The 23376-nt window shown below is 42.6% G+C and overlaps 1 protein-coding gene across 1 annotated transcript in view; it reads right to left on the reverse strand.

Annotated features, from left to right (window-relative positions):
- Window positions 1-612: 612 nt before the first annotated feature.
- LOC129153524 (transcription factor SOX-6) overlaps window positions 613-23376 on the reverse strand; it is a 45154-nt gene continuing 22390 nt past the window's right edge. Inside the window, exons 2-3 of the mRNA XM_054732796.2 lie at window positions 3359-3575; window positions 613-1086 (exon numbers count right to left, since the gene is read on the reverse strand). Of these exons, the coding sequence (XP_054588771.1) occupies window positions 841-1086; window positions 3359-3574 (462 nt within the window). The 5' untranslated portion in view covers window position 3575 and the 3' untranslated portion in view covers window positions 613-840. The remainder of the gene's footprint in view (window positions 1087-3358; window positions 3576-23376) is intronic.

A 23376-nucleotide genomic window follows, 5' to 3' on the forward strand; every position in this document is an offset into this window, starting at 1 on the left:
GATCAGTACAACGCCCGCATCACTGCAGACGCGGCACCAATCCCCCTGTCAGTCTCACGCTCCATTTTTCCCTCACTCGTGAACAAGCCCCAGAGATACTTAAACTCCTCCACTTGAGGCAGGACCTCGTCTCTGAAACTGTTGATTGTTCTCTTTTTTTTCTTGTTCTGATTACTGTAGAGTTAGACAGTGGTGGAAATAAGAAATCTTGAAAGGGTTGTTCACTGAGAAACCTATAAAACTTTCTTTCTTAAATATGATCAGTTCCTCTGAGTCTAACATGCAGGCTGAACATGAAAATATTCTTCTTCCTGCATCAGCTGCCAAAGAAAATAGACGAGGAAATGCTTGGGTCGGAAAAGCCACACAGATCTATGTCACACTGTACATTAGCATTCATGGAGTCACCTCTCCTGGCTCACGACGGGGAAGGCTGTTGTTGTTTTAGCATCCAGGAAACAAAGGAGAATGTCTCTGCTAGTTGAAGCTAGTTAGCATTAGCACCTAAACCACACAGCAGAAGCTCTTCAGGCTTGTGTTATTCATGGAGATAAAACATCAGTGTTGCTAAGTAAACATAGTCAGTAGTAAAGTCATGTTGCTGTTGTTCAATTATCAGGAATATAAATGAGTAAGACTGCAAAACATCCCCGACAAACTTTAACCCCTGAAACAGGAGCACCAGAGCTTTGTTTCCTCTAAAAAAACAACTCAAGATGCATTCATTCTTACTACAGGCCACCACAGCAGATCTATTGAAACAACGAGTTAGTGACTCCTTTAAACTGCTGATCATTTAAAATCGTTTAAACCAAAATATTTTCAGAGAAACCCTGAAGTTTATGGCTGATTAACACAAACAGATTTGTGAGAACACACACACACACACATCTTCCTCTTACCGTCTTGTTCTGTCTTGGTCAGCTCCACAAGCTTCTTCTGTTTCAAAGTATCCACCACGTCTGCGAGGCTTCCTTTGCGCCGCTCCGGCGTCCCAAACACCCTGGAGCACTCTTCTGGTTTGGGTGGAGAGGTAGAGTTAGCCTGGTAGGCGTAGATGGAGCAGCCTTTGCTGGTTTCATTGTCCTGAGAATAGATGGCAAAAGGGGATGGTCAAAGTTCAGGCTTCATGATCAAATGAACAGAAACTAAATATACCCTCAATGTTGGGTGAACGATGACTTTCACTTTTCCAACAGGTGGCCATCTATCCGTCCATTAATCCGTCCAGAACAGCACAGGAAGAAGATTAACAGAGAGGAAGTGTATTTTCATTTCAAAACTAGGAAGTTCCCGTTTTTTTCCGCTACTTAGAACATTTCTGTATTACTATCTGTGCGTTCTTAGCCGTTTCCCAGTCGTACCGATTCCTGCAGACTCAGTGGGATCTGGGCAGCACGTGAAAAAAATCAGGTCGTGCACGACCAGCTGGTGTAACCTCCAGAAGGAGAATCACGATCAGCCTTAAACCTGCTACAGCTCTTTACTGTTTATGCAAACAAGACAGTTTTAGATATTTCTAAAGCTTCGGTATCTATTTTAGAGAGAACCGGCCAGAAAGTGGCCAGAGCAATGCTGCACATGTCCGGTTCATGATGTCATCTTGCTCCTGATTGGAAGGCATTATCTGACTAGCTGATTTATCTGTCGTTAGAAGTGCGTTGCATCTTCCCTACTGTTCAGGTCGTTTGTTTGCATCCTCCCAGAGAGATCGTGCTGTAAACCCAGTGAACAATGAGTAAAGTGGTGAAACAGCAGCTGTTTGATTCTGCTTGAAAACTGGGATGTTTGTGTTCACTCTGAACTGAGATGGTTCGGTTGATTCTATCTTTCATGCCTACTTCAAGTGTCTTCCCCAGATGTGATCTTTGTTAAACCTCAGCTTTTTACTAAAAACGTTTTTCTGTAAATTGAATCTAGCTGATTCATTTGACAGATCTTGCGCTGTGTGAGGGAGACTTCGTGTCCTCGTGCTGTTTGTTCTGCAGGAGGCACAAAGACTCTAAATTTATCAAGAAGATCCCCTTGAGACTACCATATTGTCTCTCACAACAGACACTTCAGCACAGGTGTCCTAATGCCAGGGGTATTTCAGGATGTTCCCTCCATTCCTCTAAGAGTGAGGAGGGGTCTCCATAACTTTTTGGAGGTTTATGTTTCAAAGACAACAGGCTTTGGTGAACAGCAGGATCTTAAGACGCCCTTGAAACGGCTCCAAGAGGCCCTGTTGTGCACTTTGTCTCTAAGCTGGAGATGCCTCTGTAATGAGGACTGGGAGATAGGGTGTCACTGGCAGATTGTCCAGGCGTTTTTCTTTAAGTCCACACACACAGGAAGCTCCAGGAGCAGAATGGTGCAGCCAGGATGATCTGATGATCAGAAGCATCTCCGGGACAACACGTGTGACTTTGTAAATCGCTCTTGAGCAAGGCACAGGAACTGATCTGCACAGGATCTGTTTTCGGAATCGTTTGAAAAAGTGTTTCAGCTGGCAATAAAAATTAATCTGCTCTGGTTGCATTAAGAGAGCTGATGGTTAGCCTCTTCCTGATTTATGGAGGTAAACTTTTGTTCAGCTACAAGCACACAACACCGCTTTCTGTCAGGATTTCCAGGACTGAAGAACATTTTCGCCTTGAGGTAGCTTTGAACCTTGACGCTGAAGCAAAGTAAAATCAAAGTTTTTGTAAAGTTTGATTGCTCTTAAAAATTTGACGATGCAATAGGAAACTGAAAATATAAGAAGGATACAATTTCAGCGCGATGTAATAGAAACATCTCATTTGAAACCTTGTTGTCATGGAAACATGAGATGAGTTTGTGCCATGATAATGATTCCAAGAACTTTTCTCAACTCAGAAACTCAAGTCAAACCTGCTTCATCCATGTGGGACCAAGAGAACCTGAAGCCAAGTAACGGCTAACTCAACACACACACACACACACACACACACACACACACACACACACACACACATAGACACACACACACACACAGAGAGAGAGAGAGCAACACCTGAAAACACGCTGTGGAGATGAGAAGAATCTGGGGTATAACCCTCTGGAGGAGGACCCTCAGTGGGTCGCCTACAGCACTGCCTGCAGCAAACAGACCACAGACAAGCGCTGTTGTGTGAGTGTGTGTGCTCTGTCTAGGTTTGTATATACATGCATTTCAAAAGTGGGCGCACAAGAGTCCACGATCATTATTATGCATGAGAAATTGTACACCCTGCATACTCCAGCATGTGTTTCATGAGTGTTTTATGAACTGCATTCCCCAAGTGTGTTCTCCGTGCACACACAGTTTGTTTTATAGATCTGAGGTACAGCAACGTAGCTCACATTCCGGACTTACCATCACAGCAGGGCTGACGTTCTCCCACCCAGCGTCTGTTGGTTTCTCTCTGGCAGACTGAGGTTCATCTGGGTGGGGCAGATCATGTAAAGGAGACGACGTCTCCTTCAAGCTGGCTCGCTCTTCGGCGGCCCAGGATGTGTTGTCCTGGCCAATCACTTCCTCCTCCTCGGGCGGTGGGTGGAAGGAAGGAGTTGTTTGCATGGAAGACATCATTCTGTAAGCAAATAAATATAAAGTAAAGGTTTGTAGTTTGCAGTGTCAGTTACAATTTTGTCAACTAGCAGTGAGTCAAGAATTGGTTATGGAAATGTCTCAAAAAGTGAGGGATTCTGATGTGAAGCTGCATGAGGATGCGTGGTGTTTCCTAAAGCGAAGACTTTGGAGGTTTCAGGAGTACGTCAAAAAAGTTTTTAAAACAAAACAATAGGGCAAAGAACAAACAACCAGAAAGAAAAACAAAAGCAGCCAAACAGGGAAACAAAGAATGGGAGTTGGGCCCAGTTCACAGGAAAGGATAATTATGCCCACTTTTCAAACGCTTCTCACTTTTCCACAATCTTAAAGACTGCACACAATTCCTGTTACGGCTCTCAAGATAATCATTCCATTTGTGGTGTGTTATGAGCTCTCTGGTCTACCCATAAGCACATCTGGACCACTCTAACAATTAATCTGGACTTTCGGACATGTTGGATTGTCTTGGTCTGCTTTTGGGGAGAAACAAACTCACTGCCTGCTGAATGTGACATGTAACCAATCAGAGAGTGAGGTGATGTTCGTACGCAGCACACCCCTCCTCCGTTTGTTTACTTTGAACTCACATTTTATCTCGCAAGATTTTCTATTTGAGCGAGGAATGTTTGTGAGTGAAAGCTGCCTGTGTGTAGTGTGTATTTACTGAGTTGTTGCTCACCACCACACACGGTAGGACCACTGGTAAATCCATGTTTTTTTATCAAACCGTGTGTGATAAATGCATCATCATCATCATCATCATCATCATCATCAGCTTTACTCATTGAGCCCCTTACATGCATAAGGCATGCCACCAAAGTGCTGCACAGTAACAAATTAAAACTGATGAAATCACCAAAGACATTTAAAGCCAACAAGTAAAAACAGAAAAATCATGTAAAAGATTACCAGCATCTAACCCAGAAAGTTAAAAGCCAAACCATAAAAGTGGGTCTTCAACCTTGTTTTAAAAACTGCTACTGATGGAGAGTGCCTTACAGATAGGGGAAGTGCGTTCCACAGTGTTGGTCCTGCTATGGAGAACGCCCTATCCCCTCTGGTTTTTAGCTGAGCTCTAGGAGCCACCGGCAGCAACCAGCTCTCGGAGCAGAGATTCAAGCAGAGACATAAAGTTTTTGGTAGTCATTTGCATAGAAATGGAAGCCATTTCTATACTTCTGCAGGATGTCACCCAGTGGCAGCATATAAATTGAGAACAGCAGTGGTCCCAGAATCGAACCTTGTGGGACCCCACAGGGCAGATGTGCGAAAGGCAGAGGAAAAGTCACCCATCCCCACACAGACCATCCTGTCCTGGAGATATGATCTGAGCCAGCTCAAGGCTAGACCAGAAATTCCTACATACTGCTCTAGAAGAAGAAGAAGAAGAAGAAGAAGAAGAAGAAGAAGAAGAAGAAGAAGAAAAAGAAGAAGAAAAAGAACAAGAACAAGAACAAGAAGAAGAATGTATCATTTCTATAGCGCCTCTCAAGATAAAAATGCTTCACAAATACAAAAAATGTAAAAATATTAAAAAGCATTTAGAAAATGTTTAAAAATATATTTAAAATGAGCAAAAAATTGACAATTGTGGTTAAAAAGAATGTTAAGAAAGAGAGAGAGTGAACAGGAAAGAGGGAAATCAGTGGATCCTGAGGAAGGTGGAATAAGTGGGAGAGCAGAATAAAGAGAGAGTGGTGAAGAAGGTCATACAAAAGCCAGCTTGAACAAGTGAGTCTTCAGCTGCTTTTTAAAGGAGACCACTGAGTCCACTGATCTCAGGCTCAGGGGGAGAGAGTTCCAGAGCCACAGCAGCAAATGATTTTTCACCTTTGACCTTTAGCCTGGTGTTGCACAACCAGTAGGCTTTGGTCACTGGACCTCAGGTACCTGCTGGGGGTGTAGGGACTAAGAAGATCAGCAATGTAAGATGGTGCTTGTCCATGTAAGGCCCTATAGACCAGAACCAGGATCTTGAAATGAAACCTGAGCTGCACTTCATGGTCCTCGGTATCAAAGGCTGCTGGGAGATCCAACAGGACCAGTAGTGCTGGATTTCCCTCATCCGTTGCTAAGAAAATCTGACAATTTAAAAATCATGCCGTGTAATCCGGACTTAACGGATCACACGGCATGATTTGACATAGAGCTGAGAATCTCAGGACTTGTAAACTGGGAGGTAGGAGCTTCTGTGTGAGAATCTGAGAGAAATGACAACCAGCAGGAGTAGACTGGTCATCTGGCATCGTCCTGGGGGGGAATGTCTACTACGGTGGGCCACTTACCCAATGTGAGGTCGCCTTCACCCCCGTCCCTCCGGCCTGATGACCGACGGGGTGGACAAATTGCCACGAGCCATCACGCCCCCACCCACCCACCCCACCCAGCAGGGCGGAGTCGTTTCCACAAAAGCAGAAATCTGCTTAAAACTATTCATAATAGGAAAATGAACAAAGAAAGAAATGAGAATTTAAATAAATATATTTAGAAAAAAGCGTCCATTGTTGGATGAACTGAACAGATAGGTTCACACTTAATTCTTGTGAACAATTTAAAAAGCAACCTATCAAATGAGCTGAATTCCCATCTGGTTGGACGGTTGTGGACCGAGCCGGTTGTAATGTTCTGAGCATGTACTGTTTTTACTGCCTCTGCTGGAATGCAGCACCCAGTGACTCAGTAATGCATGTTATTAGAGGAGGGTCGCAGCTGTAATGCATGAAAAGTGAAACTCCCTCAACTCTGACCTGGAGATGTTGCAGAACCATGAATAGTGCTCCACTGCGGCTCTTCGGCTCTGTTGGTGGCACGCAGAGAACAAAGTGTCCCAATTATTTTGTTGATTATGGAAGAGTTGCATGCTTTCAAGAGGAAAAAACAACAATAAATCAGTTTTCCCTCAGCGGCTAGATCCAGATTGGCACAAGAGAAATACTTCAAGAGAATATTAGTTATCATTTCAATATTCTAACTTAGTACACTTTTCCTTTGATTTCGATAATTAATTTCAGTGTTTGTTGGCACTGTTAACTTAAATCCATCTTTAAAGGCACTGTGTGTAATATTCCTACTTGTTAACAATCAAATTATGTGTATCCGTTCACAAACGAGTCCTTTTCAATTAATATTTCTCAACAATGTTTATTCTAAATCTGTCTATTAGCTTGAAATTTTACATTTTCATACACACAAACTGTGGTAAACCCTCCATCGTCATGCACTGCCTTGAAATACGGTGGCTGTCTAGGAACATACAAGATATAATGCTCTGTGTTTCACGTCTGTGATGAGAGGGAGTTGATGGAAGCCAAAGGAAAGAGAAGTCAGAAGATCGCTGCTGCTGCTGTGTTTACGGGGGAACATGGGTCTTAGTTTCTTGGAACTGGTTTCTCATATGGCCAGCAATGCTCACACTCTTCACACGCTGCCTCTGAAAGGGCTTCGCTGTGCAAAAGCATTCAGTTTGTTGGTAAGGGCACCAAAAGGCAGAGGTGTGACCAAGTCACTGCTTTGCAAGTCACAAGTAAGTCACAAGTCTTTCCAGTCAAGTCTTGAATCAAGTCCAAGTCAAAGACAACCAAGTCCAAGTCGAGTCCAAAGTCAATGATTTGGAAGTCCAAGTCAAGTCCAAGTCCTTAACTTTGAATTTTCTAGTCATAATCAAGTCATCTGTCCAAGTTTAGTTTAATGACGATGATAATAAATAAATTCCAGAAATAAAGCTTCTTAAAGCTTCATTTATTTGCTCAAACAAGCAGAAAGTGCAACTGAAACTGGTTATAAACAAAGTGCTGCTGCAGTTAGCAGTGAATCAAACCCAGAACCAAGAATGATTTATGATTTTTGTCCATGTCGGGCCACTTTTGTGCTAAAATATCAAATATGCTCAAGTCATCATCAAGTCAACAGATGCAAGTCGATTCAAGTTGCAAGTCACTGGAGTTCAAGGCCGAGTTAAGTCTTAAGTCTTTAGAGATTTTATCAAGTCAAGTCAGAAGTCATTAAAATAATGACTCGAGTCTGACTCGAGTCCAAGTCATGTGACTTGACTCCACACCTCTGCCAAATGGTGTGTTGTGACTGGCTGGAGCAGGTAAACGGTGTCCTTCAGAGCACCAAGGAAACAATAACAGTGATGACTCAAATGGGACATGCTAAGCTTTTCTGCAATGGAGTATTGGTACTTTCCTAGAATATTACCGTAAAATGTGTGTGCACTGAAACCACTCACTACGAGCACTCAGCAGCAGAGCTGAAAGGAAACCAAAAGCCTGGAGGAATGTTTGATGTTTCCATAGATACTTTTTCTCTGTAATTTTATTTTGTTGAATTGGAATCAGCCTTTAGATAAACAGAAATTTACCTAATAGCTGAGCCTCAGCAAGTGTGCTGCTGAGGTCTTAAATCAGCTCCATTCTGCAAAACTTTGTGAGTGAGCAATATTTTATGGATTTATATCACATGATTACACATGGCATTTACTTGCATGGATTTCTATGGTTGTTTGGTGTTTTTTTTTAACTAAAGTAACATGTAGATCAGACTGGCTCCACATTTGAAGCAGACTTCTGTTGTGGTAAAATAATCTCTAATCATCAAAACTTAATAGCAGTTCATGCAAACACAGGTTCATAAAACTTTTGAACATTTAAATTTGGTTTTACAGTTTCAGTCTGGATTTGACCCCTAGATGCTCCAGATAACGGTGTTTTGCTAGCCTAGAAATCTAAATCAGTTGTAGCGGTAACAAAAGATTTTACTCTACTGGCCACACTCCATTGTAACCTCAGCAGGTTTTCCATTGGCTTGTACGGTTTTAGGTCAGGCCAATTACAGCACTCTATGTTTGTAGAGAGACACTGGGCGGGCTTATTACTAGAGCTGTAAAGGATAAAAACTACAAAGGTGGCGTTGGTTCAGGAACGATGTTTGTTTGAAAGGGCGTTGGCATCAACTTTGGATGACATGAGCAGGCGGAGGTCATTTATTTTTTTGCTTCTTCTTTTTCAAGCAATACAAGCGGCCGAAATGAGTTTTCTCTGAAGAGTGGTTGGGCTCTCCCTTAGAGATAGGGTGAGAAGCTCAGTCATTCGGGAGGGGCTCAGAGTAGACCTGCTGCTCCTCCACATCGAGAGGAGCCAGTTGAGGTGGCTCGGGCATCTGGTCAGGATGCCTCCCTGGTGAGGTTTTCCAGGCACGTCCAACCGGGAGGAGGCCTAAAGGTAGACCCGGGACACGGTGGAGGGACTATGTCTCTCACCTGGACAGGGAACGCCTTGGGATTCCCCTGGAGGAGCTGACCCAAGTGGCCGGGGAGAGGGAAGTCTGGGCCTCTCGACTTAGGCTACTGCCCCCGCGACCTGACTCCGGATAAGCGGATGAAAATGGATGGGCTTCTTCTTTTTCTTGGGCGTGTCTGGAGGACTGCCCTAGACTTATTAGCAATGAATATGTCACATTTTGTGTTGCTCTGATTGGTCCAATTGCATGAGGCGACGCTTGTAAAGGCAACAGGAAATTCTGCCCAACAACCGAGCTCTGTCTATGGGTGATACGTAAATAACTTGTAAACATGCTTGTAAAAAAAAGCCACAGATTTAAATATAAATCATCATGTAATGCAAGCTGATGGCTGTCTAAAAGTTTATAAATACATAACATGAAGGTATTTGAAATTTATGAGTTTGGATCCTTTTTGAGACGCAAAATTAACACACCTGAATAGGCTGTTCTTGGACTAGCCGTTAGCTCATCAGTCCCTCCAATCCGCGGCCATTCAGAAAGCTGCCTACATTGGGTCATATGTTATAGCTTTTACACAGAAAATGTTTCTAGAGTGAATTCCCCTGAAAACAGCGGTCAGAAGAACTGATCACTGATCTTAAATTTCTAGAAAGAAAACATATTTTTGACTGAAATTCTTTAACTTTATGCATTTCAGAGTTTCTGATGAGCCCAAACACACAAGCTGATGGTTTTACAACCATCGTAAATATTATCCATGATATAAAAACATCATCAGCAGTCCCGTACTCCTATTAAGCATGTTGGTTTAGCTTCCCTCCTTCATCAACTGTCTCAGGAAATTTGCACTGCTTTAGCTAACAGAAACACTCAATAAAACAAAGTGCTGACAGCAGACAGCTAGCTAAGTCCCCTCCTTCAAAATGTGGACAGTAACTCAGATTCCCTCTGGGATTGGAAGAAAACTGAAAACCAGGGTCGGAATTTGGCAGAGGAGCGTTGTTCAGATCTGGCCTGGAACCTGGCGACTTGGGCAGGGAACAATCAGGCATTGTGGAGGGTGGATGGAGGGTGACCTGTGACAGATGAATGCAGGAGAGAGAGGGCCCCCTCTAAGAAAAACAGTGCACAAAGCGGCATTCACAACCCAGGTCCCTTCTACCACTTGTGGAGTGAGAGAGGGGCTCTGACAAAGGCTTCCAACTCAACCAATTGGGTGTAAAATCTCCAGCCGTCCCAGCTGGATAGGACTGAGGAAGTGGGAACTACCAAAGAGAAAGGCAGACAGAGAAAGGGAAAACAAAGAAGGATAAAGAAAATGAAGACTTAAAATACAATTGTTTGTCTTCTGGACAGTTCAGAGGGGAAACAAAGAGAGCGAGGGAATACCAAAGGCTTCAGAGGAAACTAAGAGGCGACACAAACTGAACCCCAGAGATTTCATCTGCTGGGTTCTCAAAGAAACGTTCAGAGAAACATTCACACGAGTCATCAACACGGAAGGAATAGCGTCAGAGCTAAGCATGTCTAGTAAAGCTTGTGTGGTCAAGACTCTCACCCTGGTTGCATAAGCACGTGTTTTCTCAACTGTCCATCACAAATCAGTCCCTCCAGGAAGTCGTGATTTTATTCATATGACTACTAAAGCAAACTCCAGCAACCTGCTGGAGGAGGAGGTAGGACCCATCTCCTGGTTCCTTCTCCTTTAAGCTGAGCCTGCATGATGAAAACAACGCCAACTCCAGAGGATCACGTCCGTCATCAAGTTTTGTCTCTAAAATCAATGAACATGAACGCCTCATTAACTGAAAGTGAACAGAAGAGTTCCTGCGGCGTGTGCAACACTGGGGCAGATTTTAGACAAAGGTTGTCACTTGAGGAATTCTCTATATTCCAGCTGATAGCAGCTGCTACAGGAACACTGCCTGTCTTGTCCCGGCTCTTTAACCCAATATGAAAGGCTCTGTAGCGGCGGCTGCTCCCCCTCCCTGAACCAATAATCCCCCTAACGGCAAGAAAAGCAGTTTTGTTTTCTGAAATTCCAGCCCATTAACATGACTCAGCAGTCAGCAGCATCTCTGACGCTCCACAACCCCAAGAGCCAACACACAGCTGCTGTTTCGAGCTGCAGCCGCTTATCGACCACAGGTATTCTCTGACCTCTCTATGACTCAGGTGAGACAATGAGGGGAGGTAAGCAGAGGGTGAACGCTGCTCTATAACTAGCATTAATCAGCTGCCAGAGCCAGACTCGTCCACTTCTCTCGGGTAAACATTAGCCGTTGTGTGACCGTTTTACTCCGAGGCGCTTCGTGTAGTTTTCTTTGGCCTGCCGGCAAACACTGTCCAAACTCAGAGCTTCAGTTAAGAGGAATAGTGTTTGTGTCCTAAAGGATTGATAAGCTAATGGATAGTCAAAATCAGCCAAGACTAAAGAGGAATGCTGCCATGTTAGAACAGCTGAAATCTCTTAAATGTCATAGTAGTTTGTTATTTTACAAACCTTTCATTAGTCAAGCCAGTCCCATCACACTGGGAGATGACTGGTTGGCTACAGACTGGCCAATCAGAAGAAGTATACGTAGGTCTAGTTTTTGTGGAATGGTAAAGATGTTTGCCTTTTTGCTTTTTTAATTTATTTTTTAAAGATGATCAACATTCTAAAGCAGCCATGATACATTCTCACCTTGAACATCCATTCCTCTGTGATTTCAGGGGTCAGTTCTCCAGTCGAGGAACAGCAAATATGATGTCTGGATTAGGGGTGTTGATGGAAAGTATTAATCAAAGCGGGTGATGGAAAACTCAGAAAACACTGAATATGCTGATTGTGTGTTGGGTAAAAACACACACCACTGTGCTCTGGGTCTCAGTGATGCCCGCCTAAAACCGCAGACCCCCAGAAATCTACAAGTGGCCACATAGTGACCAACACCCTCCCTTGTGCTCGTTATTTTTCCTGGCATGCAGGAGCACACCACCTAGCTAACACAAATACAGCACACATACACATTTATCTGCTCGGTGGCAATGATTCAGAGAAAACCAACGAAGAAACCATTGAAGACCAGAGTCAACACGCACTGACTCAAGGGGACGTTTGTCTGCTCACAAAACCGAAACATCACCACAGCTCGTTTAATGTAGCAGCAAGGTAACAGGCGGTTCCTGTTCGTAAAATAACAGTTTATTGTAGAAGAATCCATCCAAACTAGATGGATTGGGTAGATAACGTATGATTCTGTAAGAAACCTGAATTTAGAAGCTCTTAAACAACTCAGATAATAATCTGGGGACAATGATGTTAAACATAATCTTGGTTTACAATTAGGCAGAAACATCAGAACTTAGTTTAGGCACCACTTGGTCTGGGTTGATGTGAGTGATGGAAGTCCCCTGGAAAAGACTGACCCTAACCCTTTTCCAAACTGAAAGCACGTGGCCCTCCAAAGAACGATGAAGGAACTACCACTGGATAATGGCTAGAGACAGATTTGGTGAGCGATTTGCGGAGGTCGCTATCTTGCGGCACCACCATCATGCGGCGCTGCCATTGCTGCGGTGAAACACATCAATGATTCAGTCGTTATTCTGTCACTATAAACTGACCTTAGTGAAACCATTGTGAATACCTGGATGGATTATGTTGGCCTCAAGCAACTGATGAAGGTATATTAATATTTAATATATTAAATTAATACCAACATTCATTTCTTCACTAATAACCAAAGTGACGGCAGCAGCTTCATTTCATGTTATTTAGCCAAATCAATCAATACGGAGAAACCAGAAGACCACGCCACTGTTCCCCCCTTTCACACACACACACACACACACACACACACACACACACACACACACACACACACACACAATTTACTAACACGCTCCACATCTTTCGTCTTCTAAGCTCAGCACATAACACTGAAGCCCTGTTTGGGTTTCACCTACAAAACTTTGTCTCATTGCGTCTCACACAGCTCATCTCAGACCAGTGGGTTGATTTCTGACGGCCTCTTGGAACAACCATCTGCTTATTCCCATAAAGCCATGAACCAGTTGGTCAAGACTGGAGCTGATCTGGATTCCAGTCCAAACTCTGTGAGGATACCACTGAGAAACCATCTCACACACCTAACCCTAACCCTGACTGGTTTTGTCGTTTATAAACACAACAGACATCTTCAACTCACTAAATGACAACCAAGCAGGCACATAGAGACACTTTTAATGGGTTTTCTGATCTGTTGACTATCTTTCATAACCAAAATGCTGAGTTCATGAAAAACAAGTCAAAATTTAACTACAGTGACTTTAAAATTCAAATAAAGTAATTCTTGTCATTTCATTCTAACTAAATTATTTTCATAAACTGTGTTTTGTGACTATTTTGAGGTATGCATGCATGTTTGAGGCTCTTTCTGTGAAGGACTGGCGTTGTGCTAAAGGTTCCACAAAACGCCTCATGTTGTCATCATGTCATTATTTTAGAGTTTATCCAGCAAAAGCTCACCCAGAACCCTCAGTTACAATAAAAGAACAATCTTCAAGTGAACAATGGTGCTCATTCATTCATCACCACACCAGACTGGTATGAAAAAAATAGTTTAGCATTTTTTATACAGTTGTAAAAATGATCCAAACAACTTTTATTCAAATGTCCGTATAATTAAAGCTTTTACATTTCAGTTTTTTTTTTGTTTCGTTTGAGTTCGATGCATTCTTTAATCAGTAAAATGGCAAAAACTTACAGTTTTGTCAAAGGATTAACATTCTTAGCTGGAAAATGAAGGATTTTTGGAGAGGGTGTTCGCTGCAGAACCACAAAGGCGGAGCTGCACCAGAGTCAGCCCCGCCCACTCACGCAAACAGCCTAGCCCACTGACTTCTTCTGTTTTTTATTTTTTTTATTTTATCGCAAACTAACGTGACCCACATGAATTACGGCTGCTACTAGTTTACAAATGTTAATGCTATGTTCTATGCTCCAATTAAGCAAGATAAATATAACTTGCTACATGACAAAGCCTGAATATATCCCAAAATGAAAAGGTTTCTTTTAGCGAATACCTGTCCATAGTCGCTCCAACAGAACCTAACTACAAGCGCATATAAGGACAATTGTTTAGCGGGCTTTGGTAGTCTAGTGGCAACGTCGTCAGACCTAAGTTTTGCTTTCCCCTCGGCTGATGTTGGTTCGATCAATCCTCATGTCGGAGAACGGTCGCTCATCTTTTATTTGATTTAGAATCATTTAAATACACACATTTATAATTTAACTACACACGTTTTAAGTTGCGCTCTGCAACCCGTCTTCTCTGAAATTGTAAACGAGAGGAAATCTGTTCATCCTCAAATGAGAATAAGCTTTCACAGCCATCACTTTGACCCGTTTTACTGAAACATTTCTTTAAAATCACAAAAGATTTCCTCTTGACATGAACAGGGAAGATGTGACCAGATGTTTTATTTGTTATTTATTTTCATTTTTTTACATCAACTCAATGGAGCAGATAAGTGAAGTGGGTGGGATTCTCTATGGTTTCCATTTCAAATGTCTCATTGGCTGTAAAGTCCATTTCACAAGGTGATATTAGGGGAGAAAGTTATCAAAGCAGCTTGTGGTACTTTGACAGCTGTGTTCACACATGGCTGATCACATTCGCCCCGAGGCAAGCAGCAGAGGAAAGTGAGCTTTGGTGAGTCATTACAGGACTCCAGGGTCTCACGACGATCCGCAGACAGCCATGTTTAACATTCCTCTGTGGTAATTCGCCACATTTGTCCATCCCTCATGCACATTTCACATGTTCTGGATGCTGAGTTGTAAAGACAGAGCAGCTAAAGCTCTTCTGATGTCCAGTTTAATGACAGATATGTTGGGTCTTTGGTTACTTGTGAAATTTTCCTAAAAGAAACGTCGGAAACAAAACACTAAAGATGGAAAGAGTCTAAGAAAACTGATGTAATAAATGATTTGTTGAGCTGAAAACTTGCAAACACAAAAAAAAAGATCATTTTCTTTCAATTTGTTTAAATCAAATTCATATAAATTCATGTTTTCTAAAGCTGTTTATCAATCAGAAAGCATAAAAATGAATCTAATTTTAAAGTTTAATGCAAACAAAGTCTTAGAATCAAACCAAGAGCTCTAGAACCGCTCATCTTCTGCAGAGGCATCCAAACAGGTGGCTTTTAGAGCGCCCAGGAGGCGGGAATGCCTCCTAATCCCAGATTAAGACTGACAAGGCGTTTCGCTGCGTGCCCCCATTGTAATCCCTGCTGCCTCTCTATCCTTGGACAATGAGCTTTGTTCCCTATCTGAGAAGGAGCTTTGAGGATTTCCTCAGCTTTGTTAGCACGAAGCGACTGCATTATTCAAAGGCAAACTACTTTCAGCCAGTCAATAAACAACATATTTTGATTTAATTATTGACCGTTGTGAATTTGTAATGTGTGCAGACGGTTCCAAAGAGTCTTCTGTGCCGAGAACACGGGCTTCGTTTCAGCTAATGTTAGCAGCATAAAGCCGTCTGACAGGAGACATTAGGAGTGTGATTACATCTGTCCAACAACGTCCCTCAGAAGATCAACACAGAGAGGAAGCGATGAGATTTATGTTCAAAATAAAGTTAAAACATTAAGATGATCCATCCATCCATTGTCTGAACCCGCATTGTCCACGTAGGGTCGCGGGGGTGGGGTGGGTGGGTGGGGGCTGGTGCCTATCTCCAGCGGTCAATGGGCAATCAGGCGGGGTACACCCTGGACAGAGAGCCAGTCCATTGCAGCGTTAAGATGATAATAAGACTAAATAAGGAAACAAAACTAGATGAGAAATGCACTACAACACCCATAATGCCATGTGAAAATGAATAGCTTTCATTTACTGTATATGAAATTAGCATTTGTAAATTGTTTTAGCACAGATGCAGAACTTTAGCTTAAATGTGAACAGAACCAGAAAAAACCTGTGATGCTAATCTGAATCTCACAAATCAGGCTGATTCTGAAATTGCATCTTCAGTTTGTGACGAAACTGTAAAACAAAAATAGCTTTTCTGTTCTAGCTTCTGAGGAATAATCCGAATCAGCTAAATGGCCTACTGACCCTGGAGGTCTAAATCTGAGTATCTATAAAAAGCTTCGAGTAATTTTTGGTACAGGATGCATCAACCAGAGAAACAATAACAGGAAGAATAAAGTTAAGAGTTGCACAGTGAAGCTGCAGGAATAAATATTTAATGTTGGTTTTAGTTGTTTATTTTCACCTGTTTTAATGCTCAAGCAGACAGAAATCACTCCGAACCCTCAGGAAAAAAGAAACTGCTCGATTCAGGTAAAGAAACAGGCAGGGTTCACTTATTCAGAAAACAGCTGAAATTAATGATACTTTTCACATTTTTCATCGTTACTCTCGGCACTTCCTGTCTAACCCTTTTCCTACATTTTACAGTGATTACAACAGAACAAAATACCAAAAGGTTCATTTTCAGCCAGTAAAGTGAAAAATATTTGCATCAAGAAGTATTTTTGTAACATTTAATTTGCAGTAAAAGTAATAATCACTGCTAGGCTGAGAAGGTGCTGCTAGAGAAGACTCAGGAGGCAAATCCATGTGAAGTATGTCAGGCATGTCCTACTGGTAGATCCTACAAAGGACATGTTGGAGAGATTCTAGACTTGTCTGGGAACACCATGGTGTAGGTGGTTGTGGAGGGAGCAGCCTAGTCTTTCCAGTCAATATAATAATAATTATTATTGTTGTTGTTATTGTTGTTGTTATTATTATTATTATTACTATTATTAATAAAATTACTATCATTATTGTTGTTGTTGTTATTATCATTAATAAAATTACTATTATTATTATTATTAAAATTACTATTATTATTATTTGGACAAATTCTATAAAATGCAGTCTGCGTAGTTCCTCATATAGGAAACTTTTTACTGATTGACTTAATGAACTGAGCTCTGTTGGAATGGTTACGTTGTGAAGTTCCTTGAGACGACACTTGTTGTGATTTGGCGCTATGTAAATAAACTGAATTGAATTGAATTAAAACAAATTCAGCTTGTTATCGGCTAATGTTTGTAAAAAAAATTCTGATTGTTTCGAACTTATGTTAACTGTTTCCACTGACAAGCAGGAAAAGGTAACTTGGGTGTAGAAAAAAGCTTCTCCTGATCTTTATTCACAAGCCTGTTTTATTTTGTGAGACAGATTGTGGAAGAGAAGTTGTTTTCTCTGCAGCAGCGTTGTTTTGATTTCCATCCCAGTTCCACCGAACAGGTCTTTAGCCCTCCTCTGAGCGCTGCGGCTCCGTTTGATTCTTTTCTTCCCTACATCACAGCGCCACACTTACAGGCTGTAAATCACCATTAGAGTTTGACTATTTATGGCTGATTTATGAAGACCCAGGGCCTATCTCTGGGCCTTTCAGCCATATATTAGCCGGCTACAAGGTCTTATACATAGTTATGTGATGTAGTGTTTACTGTATGATACACAGGGTCATGTGCCAACAGATATTGAGTAAGACTCCATAGGTTAAATTAATTGTATCTGCATGATAAATCATTTCCTTTTGTGCTTTTTGATTACGTTTGTGTATTTTTTTAATGGTGACACATTTGCAGCAGCAGACAGAAGCTGTCTGCTGTTATCGGTAAGTCAGGCAGGATTTGAAAGAGGGCCAAGCATTTTGGAGCCTCATCCAAAGGCTTTAAGAAACACGCTCCAGAGGTGCTTGTCCTCTTCATCACAAGCACGTAGATTTGGCTCTTTGTCATGTCAGTGTTCCAACAGCCCTCTGAGGCTCAGATCTACAGGCTGCAGCAACAGCTTCATCATATGTCATAGTGCGTTTAGCACACTTCGTTATCAGCTGCAGTCAACACACTCAGTAAACACATAACCAGAGCAGGGAGGTGGATTTAAACCTGCTGAAAACGAAGCAACGCCCGGTGCTTCTGAGAGAAAATTAAAACTTCACTTGGGGGCTAGTTTGTTTTTTTACCGTTTTGAAATTCAAGAGCATGAGTTACGCCTTCTCCTTCTGGACCACGGGTCCCCGGAAGAACAAAAAAATGAATGCAAGTCAGTGGGGCTAAAAACACATTTTTTTAATTCCGCTTGTTTTGTGCCATGGATTTCACGTATGATGTCCGTGACTTTTAAAGACACATTTTGATACCAAGAACGCGCTTAACTTCGAAAGGGTGGAAGCTTTATTTTAGGTTTTGTGTGAAAATAAGTCCAGGACTACAAATGTGCTTCACTAAAGTGATGTCATCAAACTAGACACGGAGGAAAACAGAGGGAAAATTGCTGTAAGTTCAGTCCTTCCCAGTCCTTCCTTCAGGAGGAAAGAACCACCAAAAATCTGGCCATGTGGTAAGTAGCAGCTATGCTAGGGGAGAGGAGATTCTGTGGTGACGTCACATATGCGACATGCTGACATCTGATTTGTAGTCATGCTAACTACGACCTTTTACAAGCTGATAAATCTAAAAGTACGTGGCTGGCGTGTTCGGAACACACATCATTACTTTTTATTTAAAATAAGTACAACGTATGTGCGATCCAGGGCACACAAGAAAAAAGCCACTGGGTTCTCCTTCTCTGAAATGACTGAGAGAACCTCTCACACCAGTGGTGTTCTGTTGCTAGATATGTGAGTGTGTAATGAGTGGAAGACCAGAGGATGTGTGGCGGTTCAGTGAGACCAACAGTTGGTTTCGCACTGAGCCGTGTTAAAGTGGGAGGTTTTTAGACAAATGCAAGAGAACCACTTCATCATTTTTTAATTTCTCCACAATATATTTATAGTTATACTGTTAGAACGTTGTTAAGAGGCATGTGGAAATGTTTGAAGCTTGTTTTGCAGCTTTGCCATTGTAGCTTTGAAGGTCTGCTGAGAAACTGTGTGATACTTGTTATTTTTGAAAAACCATCGGTCACTCTCATACGCCTGCTGAACGTGAAACCCACATCGCCCGCAGCCGCTGAGAGAAAACAGACAGGAAACTGAGAGTCTGAAAATGTCTCTTCTACTTCAAGGGGTCACCCACCTTGACTTGGCAGCCGGAGAGAGCAGAGCGTATCTCGGGTAGTAGAAGCTAACCGTTAGCATTAGCAACTCCACAACACAAAGGAGTGCATTTGGGCTTGCGTTATTTGTGCTGATAACACATCAACACTGCTTTTAAGTTGGCTTAAGTACTTGTAATCCTGTTGTTTTCCACCCACCCACCCACTCCTTCAACAGACGTCTACCCACAATACATCACCGTTAAAGTTTTTCATCCCACAGAACATGATTGACAAGGCATTTGTGCTAGAAGCCACAGCGGATGAATTGGGAACACAAACAGGAAAATAATCCTGCTATCAATTTAACTATTATCAGCTAAAAAAAAATACAAAATCACGTATCTCTCCTCTTTTGTTTCAGTCTAACATCATCCTGTCTGAAGTAGCGACCCAGCTTATCCTGTGGCACCTTATGGTCCGGATCACAGAACTCTTGGGAACCAGGGCCGAATCACAGAACACTTGGGAACCAGGGACAGATCACAGAACACTTGGGAACCAGGGACGGATCACAGAACACTTGGGAACCAGGGCCGGATCACAGAACACTTGGGAACCAGGGCCGGATCACAGAACTCTTGGGAACCAGGGCCGGATCACAGAACACTTGGGAACCAGGGCCGAATTACAGAACACTTGGGAACCAGGGACAGATCACAGAACACTTGGGAACCAGGGACGGATCACAGAACACTTGGGAACCAGGGCCGGATCACAGAACACTTGGGAACTCTGGATCAGTTCCAGCCTGACCAGGTGAGCTTCGGCATATTTAGACCTGTTTACAGTCAAATCCTTTTGTCGAGAGGAGAAGAAGGTTCACAGGAACAGAGCAGATGTTTGTCAAGACACATAAAGAAATGAAGTTTTCGTCTGAATAAGAAAAACAAAAATCACTTCCTGTTCTTAATCATGCCACTCGTGTTCCTGATCTGGGAGACAAAATCTGACAAATAGTCACTGGTTAAACAAGACAACAGAAAAATAGATGGCTGTCAGGTAGAAACCTCTCCGTAAATCTCGTAGGCGTGGCGCTGGGATTTCAGCCGTGGTGCAACGCCACGCCCGAGCCTATGTGGGGAAAACACTGAACTGATCAGAAAATTTCCAAGGGGGATTTAGTGATGTATCGTCATATTTAGGGACACAAAATCAGAGCAGAATTCTACTTCTAGAGAAGTAAAAATATGACAACAAAGTTGTGGGTCAACAACAATAGAAGAAAATACTTTAATTCTAAAATAGAAAACATAATTTATAGTAAATAATGATTATTACTCTGTTTATTTATCATTTTGCTTCACAGCATGCTCTCATTTAGGGTTTGAATCACGTTTTTTTTCTCTTTACCTGAGTCCAAAAAAGACCAATTCATCTATTACAGTTTTATGTGCGACTGAGCTCACATCAGCTCATTTTACTGTTCTTGTTATTAAACCTTTTGGATGAGGAAATCTGTCAGTGTTGGGGGATTTTGGTTCAAAAATATAACATAAGCAAATACATCAATAAAGAAAAGTGTTGACCTTTAACTTTCTGACCGCTCCATTATGCACTCATTCCAGTGTAGCTGCCTGAACGAGCCCGTAATGGGCTCCGGCTCCATGACTGATTGGGGGTGACAGAGAACAAAGGAGGAGATTAGGAGATTGAGGCTGTGACACAGAGCCACAGGTTGGGAGGAGGTTTAGTCTCTAACTGTGATTATGGATGAGAAGGTGTCAGAGAAGGACACCTCCGCACCATGCTGTCGGTCCGCTTCAGCCCCACTGGGTCAGCTCTGCTGGAGGAACGGTGCTGGTCAAACTCTAACGCATCCATATGGCTCAGAGTTTGGTCCCAGTATAAACCATGGTGTAAATCTTCCCTGAGCGGTCCACTCTGACGAAGAGTGAACTTTTATTTTAGTGAGTCCAGCTCCTTTTATCAGCTCGCCCTCTAATTGCTGGGCTGGTTTTGAAGCTAACCAGTAGCGATGTCATCCCTCTGCTCCCGCCACAATGGCCCTCATTGGATTAAGTTCGAGCAGGCTTTGTTAGAAAGCTGGTGCAAATCTAATCATGGAAGAGACCTCAATTACACTAGCATGTACTTAAATGATGGGATCACTAAAAATGTGTGTGTGTGGGGGGGGGGGGGGGGGGGCAGTGTAGGAATGCAATCAGCAGTCATTGAGGCCAGTTAATTCTAGCTGATGGCAGCTTTACAATGACACCCAGGATCTTTACAGTAATGAGAATACTGTGATTATGATGGGATGTTGTTGATGTTTTTATCAGGGTCAGTTTAATAGTGTTCATAAACGGGAAGCAGACACAAGTCCCTGATGGAGCCGTGGAGTTGCTCTTTATGTCTGTTTGGAAACCTCGTGTTAAAAATGTCCAAACGTGAGTGCTGAAGCACCTTCCCTCCTCTCTTTTAACGACTCAGTCAGAAAAATGTCCCCATTGACATCAACAGGATTTTGGGGAAGCAGGTGAAGAAGCCCCACCCCCTTTTGGCGCTCAGGTAGACACCACGGCAGAAGCAATTCTCTGAGATTAAATGGGTAATGGGTAAAAAAAATAAAGAGAGACTCAATGGGTAACAGAAAGAGGGATTGTACATGTCATTGCTGATGTTTTAATGTCTTTGATAGGTTTTACATATTTTAATACATGTTGGAACTTTTTCCATAAAATGTTAAATTTTCTTTGAACTTTATAAAGAATTTCACCAGCTGTGGCCCATCAGAATGCACAGTTCACACCAGAGCTCCAGACTTCAAATTTTAGCTCGAACATTCACATCACAACCGGATGTGAAGTCTTTATTTTTTACTTGTTTTATATAAAACACCTGAGCTCCAAAGGTCCATACAGCACAAACACAACACCACGCTGGAACTCTCTCGTTCTTCACGTGATGTTAGATTCAAACGTTCAGTCTCAGGCTGTGCAAGAAAAAAACTTTAGGGAGTGTTAATGGATCCGTGAGTGGAAAATGCATTAAAATCATCTAGTTGAAAGTGTCTGCTGTCATGAAATGCTGAAGGTAAAGTCGCTTCACCACCAGACTGTAAAGTATTTACAACTGTTTGGTTTTTTTGTGTTAAAGTGCATTAAATGCCACGGCTTAAATGGATGTTTTGAAAAAAAAAACTCCTAGCTCACGGCCACTAAAAAGATGGTTGGTCTGTGCTGAGCCTCGAGCAGATTAAGAGCTTGTTGGGTTTGCACAACGTTTTGCTCATTATTTGAAACGGGAGCCAAACTTCATGTACCGTCTGACTGTTTAACAACGTATATGTGACCAAAACCAAGAAGCAGTTTCGAAGGCTTTGGTAAAAGCAACAGTTTTAAAATGAAGTGCTGAAGGAAATGAAACAGCTGGTGAGAAGGCCTCTTCCAGCTACAGCATGTTGGAGAATGTACAGAGATGAAGAGGCGTATTGTTGGAGACCATAATGTGTCGGAGCACTGGGATCTGAGGACCAGGTGGTGTTCTCTGAAGCCCAGAGTTCGACAGCTGAGAATGACCTCTGACCTCCAGGAACCACGACATAAAACAGGAAGCAATAACCCTGAGTTAGGTGGTTGTCTTCAACAGGAGGCCCGTGGTCTCTGAGCCAATAACAGTTGTCATCTAGAAAATAAATAAAATAAATAGACAAGAGTTCATAAATCAGACACACTCCCACAAACACAACTTTTCACTGGCAGCTGTGAAGGCTGAGGGGGAACTTACACATGAAGTCATAGAAAACCTTCTTTATTTTCTACGAGAGGAGCGCAACAGACAGGGCGAGCAATGAAAACCATCCTGCTTTTGACAGCTGATGAGGTGAAGTGGTCAACTACTGAAGCAGAACCAAACTACACAAATAACAGTTGTATTACCACCCCCATCACCCAAGGGTTTCCTCTGGGTCACGTCTGTCTAAAGGTCTTAACCACAGTCACGCCTGTTTCCTGATCTGGTATCAAGCTGACAGAACGCAAGAGTTTTGCTTTTTATATTAAATTATTGATCCAGTCTAACGCTCCACCCATCCTACACCTTTCTCTCCTCACTCGGCCTGCTCGCCCAACTTGAACATTACCTCACCAGAGGAGGATCTGCCCAAAGCCGCAGCAGGCCCAGAACAGACAGAAGCGCTCATCTTCAGGAAGCCACTGCCGCTGCCTGTGGTTTGGGAGAAAAGAAGAGAGGAGCGAGGGAAAAAGTGACTCAGCCGCATGGCTTCTTTCTTCTCTCTGCCAGCTTCAGGAGGATAAACGGAGGGATGAAGGGCGATGGGGAGGTAATATTTACAGCAGACCCCATTTCAAGGGCAATAGAGGGGAGAAAGTGGGGTCTGAGCTTGGGTGGTTTGGGAAGCAGCCACAAGGGTCGGTCTACACTGTTACTGGCAGAGGGCCTCGCAGCATGAGCTGATGTGTAAGTGGGGTGGAACTGC

The sequence above is a fragment of the Nothobranchius furzeri genome, chromosome 4 (genome assembly GCF_043380555.1).
Source record: "Nothobranchius furzeri strain GRZ-AD chromosome 4, NfurGRZ-RIMD1, whole genome shotgun sequence".
Lineage (NCBI taxonomy): Eukaryota > Metazoa > Chordata > Actinopteri > Cyprinodontiformes > Nothobranchiidae > Nothobranchius > Nothobranchius furzeri.